The sequence below is a fragment of the Tarenaya hassleriana genome, unplaced genomic scaffold (genome assembly GCF_000463585.1).
Source record: "Tarenaya hassleriana unplaced genomic scaffold, ASM46358v1 Cleome53, whole genome shotgun sequence".
NCBI lineage: Eukaryota > Viridiplantae > Streptophyta > Magnoliopsida > Brassicales > Cleomaceae > Tarenaya > Tarenaya hassleriana.
The window spans coordinates 288990-295606 of record NW_010967966.1 but is presented as its reverse complement, the minus strand read 5'-3'; the positions used below and the strand labels follow the sequence as shown (position 1 = coordinate 295606).

General features: G+C 39.5%; 2 protein-coding genes across 2 annotated transcripts in view; both read left to right on the top strand.

Moving 5' to 3' along the window:
- Window positions 1-105: 105 nt before the first annotated feature.
- On the top strand, window positions 106-2446 carry LOC104798345 (probable receptor-like protein kinase At5g47070). The gene is made up of 4 exons (XM_010520382.2): window positions 106-978; window positions 1245-1496; window positions 1599-1721; window positions 1864-2446. The coding sequence occupies exons 1-4, from the start codon at window positions 577-579 to the stop codon at window positions 2299-2301; spliced, it is 1215 nt and encodes a 404-aa protein (XP_010518684.1). The 5' UTR covers window positions 106-576; the 3' UTR covers window positions 2302-2446.
- Window positions 2447-5654: 3208 nt separating this feature from the next.
- The window catches only part of LOC104798463 (lon protease homolog 2, peroxisomal), a gene marked incomplete at its 5' end in the record, with an annotated part of 6755 nt that continues 5792 nt past the window's right edge, over window positions 5655-6617 (top strand). Inside the window, 3 exons of the mRNA XM_010520558.2 lie at window positions 5655-5890; window positions 6314-6426; window positions 6512-6617. Coding sequence (XP_010518860.2) covers window positions 5655-5890; window positions 6314-6426; window positions 6512-6617 — 455 coding nt within the window. The remainder of the gene's footprint in view (window positions 5891-6313; window positions 6427-6511) is intronic.

Sequence of the window (6617 nt, the reverse complement as noted above, 5' to 3'; positions counted from 1 at the left end):
CCCCCCCCCCCCCCCCAAGAATAATGTTCACACAGGTGGAACATTCTCTCGTCTTTTTAAAATGTCAGCACACAGTTAAATAATATATTGGAAGAGAGACGCAATCCATGTCTATGTAAACAGATAAGATATAAAACAGGAGAAGATTAGGGATTGACTGCGGCAAATGAGTCAATTTGGTCTTCTCTTTGGCTTCCCATCAGAATTCTCTCCCTCCCCCGTGTGAAAACAGAATAAAGAAGCTCCTCTTGCTTCTCTTACCCCATTTCTCGTACTGTGTCCGGTGTCCCTCCCCCTTCATTTTCTCGGGAAATCTCTCTCTTCTCCTTTCCCATCTCCCAAAACCCTCTTTCTCTTTCAGCGATTCTCCTGTCCAAGCAGCGACTGGGTTCGTTGGTTTTGCATCAGAATTCTCTCTCTCTTTTCCCAGACAAATAAGTGAAAGAAACCAAAAAAAAAGTTTCGCCCTTTTGGCTCCATCGATTGATAATCTCTCCTTCACTTTCCCATCAAAATCTACTTTGGATTGTGAATCCTTTTACTCTGCTTTTTGACAAGAGGGAAAAAAATAGAGACATGAGCTGCCTCTTCTTGTTCAGGTCAAAGAAACACAAAAGCAAGGATATCCAGATGAACAATGATAACAACAGACGGAGAAGAGACTCATTACCAAGGTCAGCTCCCGAATTGACGGCGAGGAGGAACCCTTCAGATCCATCCCCTTCATTCAATCTTCCAACACCCAGATCTCTGCCTTCTCCGAGGAGTATCGGTGAGTTGTACAGAGAGAGGGAAGACAGCAACAACCTCAGGGTTTTTTCTTACAGGGAACTCAGCGACGCCACGGACGGGTTCAACCGGAAGCTGAAGATCGGAGAAGGTGGATTCGGTAGTGTTTATAGAGGCAGGCTTTTGATCGGCGGTTCTGATTCTCCACTTGTCGTCGCCATTAAGAAACTCAACCAGCGAGGCCTACAGGTACAATTCAACCCCGCTTCCGGAAAAAAAGCCCTTTTGATCCGAAATTGCTCTGAAAAATTTCGATTCCAGCTGTCCAATCATCATGAAAACACTAAACCTGAGATAGGCAGTGTTCTTACCTCGCTGATTCTTCAATAAATCCGGCTACTTCCATTCCATCTGGGTCTTTCTTTCTTTACAATATCAGTTTCATCATATGCATTATGGTCCACATCAAACAGATTCGGACAGTTAAAACTGGTAATGTCTGTATCCTCCGGTAGGGTCACAAGGAATGGCTGAGAGAGGTTGAGTTTCTGGGAGTGGTGAAGCATCCAAACGTGGTGAGACTGTTGGGATATTGCTCGGAGGATGGGGAGAGAGGGATCGAACGTCTATTGGTTTACGAGTTCATGCCTTACCGTAGCCTAGAGGACCATCTCTTCGGCCGCTCTTTGCCATGGAAACAGAGACTCGAGATCATGCATGGTGCCGCTCTAGGCCTTTCCTATTTGCATTCTGGTCTCCCCATCGAGGTTACTCTTCTTTACAATCTCCACTCATTATCAGTTCCATTGATTGATTGATGATGATCCACCAGATTCTTCTATCTTCTTATGTGAATGGTTTGGTTTCAGGTGATATACCGAGACTTCAAGTCCTCGAACGTGCTTCTGGACGAGGATTTTAGGCCTAAGTTATCGGATTTCGGCCTCGTGAGAGAAGGGCCACAGGGCGACAACACCCATGTCACTACTGCTGTCAGTATCATCATCATCACCATCTAACATATATGATTTTAACTCTTATTCATTCTTCCAATAAAACTGGAACCATATGGGAAAAACCCGGATGAGGTTAGGGCTCTTTTGGGTATTGAAAGTGGCCATTTTCATTTGGCAGAGGGTGGGAACACAAGGCTATGCGGCTCCAGAGTACGTGAGGACAGGCCATCTGAGGTCACAGAGTGACGTGTACAGCTTCGGGGTGGTGCTTTACGAGATCATCACTGGCCGCCGCACCATTGAAAGGAACAGACCCGCCGGGGAGGAGAAGCTCTTAGAGTGGGTGAGACAGTTCCCGGCGGAGAGCAGGAGGTTCAGCATGATCGTCGATCCTCGTCTTAGGAACAACTATAGGGCCGCCACGGCCAGGAGAGTGGCCAAACTGGCCGACTCGTGTCTGAACAGGAACGACAAAGAGCGTCCGTCCATGGCTTATGTGGCGGACACCCTGAAGAGCATCATCGAGGAATGCGACGGTGGAGATTCTTCCACGAGCCGCCATCTTCCGGGAGGACCAGTGCGGGGAAGTTCGAGGGGTATTAGCGTGAGAGGTTAGTTTGACCAATCGTATAATATTCCATTACTCCTATATAGTATAGGTGGTATTTTTTTATTTTATTTTTATATTGATATCAAACCCCCTCCGTTAATGTATTACTTATTATTGTAACTTTATTTTATTAGTATTTTTTCCCCTTAAAGCCCAAGGAAAAATTGATCCATGCACTCACGTATGTATATCTGGAAAGTGGGAAACAAAAGCCCAAACATGCCACCCATTTAGGGCACACATTCTCAAAATATCCAGAGGGAAAGGAAAGGCCCTTGTGGAGAAGAGATAGACTATTTTTATTAAGCAGCAGCAAAAGTTGCAGTGTCGAAAGCATAACGAGTGGGGGAGGAAGAGGCAGAAGAAGAGCTCTGTCTCATCGCTTCCATCATCTTCTTCTTCTTCCCTCTCTCCATCTTCTTCTTCTTCCCACGACTTTTGTTCTCGTCTTTTTTCTTTTTTTAATTTTCTCTCCGCATTTATTTTCGTAATTATATTAACGGGGAAAAAACGAGATGAGATCACATTCACAACCAAGACGTTATGTCGTTTGGTCTCCATTTTTACGATTTCATGTTACCCGGTCCCACCACTTTATAATAGAGAAAATGAAATGAATTTAGCTGATAAACTCGTGAAAATTATCGCTTTTAATTTATTTATGTATGAAGAATACCATTTTTTTTTTTTAATGTTACACCTGTAGAAAGTGTTTCAAAACAATTCGTGTGATTTATTAGAGTAAAACACGTCTGTTTGAATTAATCTCTTTTTTTTTAAAAAAAAATGTGTAGAGTCCGATATTTGACAACTTGATGGTAAAAATTACGGACAAACTCGTTATATTAATCTTCGGTTTATGAATATAATATCCCCAAAAAAAACTATGTGACGTCACCGTCTGTGCCATTTTTTATATTTTAATTATTTTTACCAGCTCCTTTTTTTTTCCTCCTGTCTGTCTCTCTCTAACTTTGTTCGTATCTTTTTATAGTTTGTGGGCCCAATCCCGAGACCCGGAGGATGTGGGCCCATATGTACTTTTTTTTCTTCTTCTCTGAGACGGGTTAGTTTCGTAATTTAGCAGTAAGGTTCTCCAACTAATAAGGATGCATTTTGATTATTAGTAGTAGTGAAAAAATAAATAAATACACATGTATGCCACATAACCAGCCGATTATATGAACACCCCCCGGTTGCTTTCATTTTGAGATGTTTTGCGTTGATCATGCCCTTTCAAACACACACACACATGTCAATATCCTCGTAGGGTTATACAATGGAAAATATCATGTTATTGAAAGTCCATTCGACGACAAAAGAAAAGAAAAGTCTGGTCAGGGTGATCCGTTCACACAGAGCACACGTGTGACTTGGTCGTGGGACGGCTGATGTGTCATTGCCATTCTCCTGGGCCCCCCCACCTTCACCCTTACTTTGAAAAAACGATGAAGTATACCATACTGGATTTTAATTATATTTTTTCTGATCTAGATCCATACTTGCCAAAACGGAGGAAATAAATCTTTTAAACGATCTTAATAAATCTTTTACCAAAAAAAAGAAGAAGAGGATCACCTGCTCATCGGATGGATTCCCCCTCACTTTCTTTCTTTAAATAAATAACTACAAAATTCCTTATACTTCTTCGTATCCACTTGCTTATTCGCGATTTTCCGATCGCTTTCCTCTGCATACAATTATTAAATTTTGTTATATTTTATTACAGATAATTCGAATGACACGTGTCCTGCAGCGTCGGATCTAAAATCCAAATAGCATAACACGTGTTGACGTTTAATTTGTTAGAGAATATAGTGATACCAAAATATATTTTTCTTTTCAGAAAACGATATTCAGAATGTTTCTATAATTCTATCGTTTGTTTTTTCACATGTCCACAAAATAAACGGAACATAAAATTGTCCATTATGGAGTGGTCAGGCCCATTTATGGCCCACTAGAACTCCGATTGGATCAAAACAAAGTTACTGATCTCTCGTTATTTCTAGTGATTATCTTATCTGGTAACCATTAAAATGGAATATTATTATCGGTATTGTTAAAAAACGAAGATCAAAATGGGTTGTGTAAGGACAAATAAGGGAAATCATTAAATTTGGGTATTATTGTTGTTATTGGTAGATTCTCCCAACCATCCCTGTTGAAACGCTTACTCTTGCATGGACAACAAACAGTTGGTGGAACCTCAACCAATCCCAAGGCCGTCTCTGTTATCAAGTACTAATTAATGGGTCTAAATTTATTTGATAATGAACAAGGCATAGTTAAGGTAAAAAGGATAAAATTAAAAAAATACTTGCACAAAAAACCTTACCCTTCAAATGTTTTTTATAAAAATTTTAGAGTGAAAGATTGTTTTTAAATAAGTTATATAGTTATTTTTTATTTAAAATTAATAGTTGATGATTTTTTATAATAAATTTTAAATATAAATTTTTTGGGGGGGGGGGCGTTGATATTTTTTTTTCCTGAATTTACCACTTAGATAAATGTACTAGTTTTCGTTCTAATATATTTTTGGCAAATAGGATTCTCATATTATTGTATAAGAAATTAGATTCTCGTTTTAAGATTAAAAATATCTTCCTTCTTATCTAATTTGTTATAGTCATACATATTGTTAACATTGTTCTTTTTATTTATTTGTTTTTTTTTAATCTTAAACCCGATAAATATATTTCAATCTATCGATCATAAAACTAAGATTCACTTATCTATATATCCGAATAAATGCAGCAAAACAAAGTGACAGTCATAATGTAATTTATTTATTGTGTTATTATGGATGGATCACAGGGACCGTATCCAGTGCCAGTAGACAGCTTTCGCCTTATCTACATCTGCCACGTGGCATTCATGGGGTGGACCCGACGCGAAGCTCTTTTCAATCCAAGCCGCAATACGTGTTGGGTATCCCTCATCTTATCCGGTGATCTGACGGCTCAAACTGTCTGAGCGATTCTACATAATGGTTTTATTACACAGCACCCCGATTGTTTTGATTATTTCTAATTGGTGACATTAAGTTTTTTTCACCATGTTCAATCCAAAGTTATCTAGATAAAGTCGTAATAACAAACTGTCTATTTATAAAATTAATTTATTATAAACTGGTCTAGGGCTTGTTAGACCATTAAGAATACGTTGTTATTTTTCAGGTTTGAATCGTGTATAAATTATTGAGGGATCAGATAGAGCTGAATACAATTTAGAGATGGAATAAGAAAATATAAAAAAGTACAAGGGGTAGACGAAAATTTCAAACAACGTCGTTCGTATATGTAGCAGATGTAATCATATAAAATAAAAAATCCGTTGTTCTTGAGATCGATTGATCTCAGATAGTTCATCTCCTCCATCGCGAGGGTTTTTTCTTCTTCTCCAGTTCGTCTTCCATTTTTTTTCCTCTGCTTGTTATCCTTTGCCATCGGGATTTCGAATTCTCAGCCTCGAAGTTGGCAACAGTGGCGGAATCCATGGAGCTGCCGAGTAGGTTGGCGATTCTTCCCTTCAGGAACAAGGTTCTCTTACCTGGCGCCATTATTCGAATCCGTTGTACTTCTCATAGCAGGTACAGCTTTATCAGCACTCTTATGGTTGTTTGGTTCCCTGTAGAATCCTTTCTCGCTTTGTTTGGCGGAAATTTGATGTTACGACTGGGAAAATTGTAACCGAATCTGACTGCGATCATACAATAGAAAGCTCGAGATGCGGTTGATGGGATTATCGAATTTTAAGTTCTGAATTCGTTTTCATTGGCTTTCGAGAATCTTCATAGGGTTTTCGACTGTTACTTTCAGTTAATGGTCAAGTATCAGTTCTAGCAAATTGTGATGCCGAATATGGCATTTTCCTGTACTTTTACTGAACTTTTACTATATGTAGGATGCAAACTTTCACATGTAGATGCAAATTGGGGCCATTGTACAGTTACGCCCTGTGGATAAGCTTATTAATTTTTTTTTTTAATTTGTATATCATTTCCAAACGTTAGTGTGACGCTGGTAGAGCAAGAGCTATGGCAGAAAGAAGAGAAGGGGTTAATAGGCATTCTGCCTGTTCGAGATGCTGCCGAGGGAACATCAATCAGTACAATGATTTCTCCAGGTACGGCGGGTTACTGGAGAGGATGATATGAGCATGGCTGGACGCATCAAACAATTATTTTATCGATTTATATTGCCTTGATAAGGTGTTGGGAGTGATTCTGGAGAAAACGGGATGAAACATCAAGTGGGCACAGCAGATGCTCAAAAGTCTGAAGCTAGAGATCAGCAGGACGTTGACTGGCATCACAG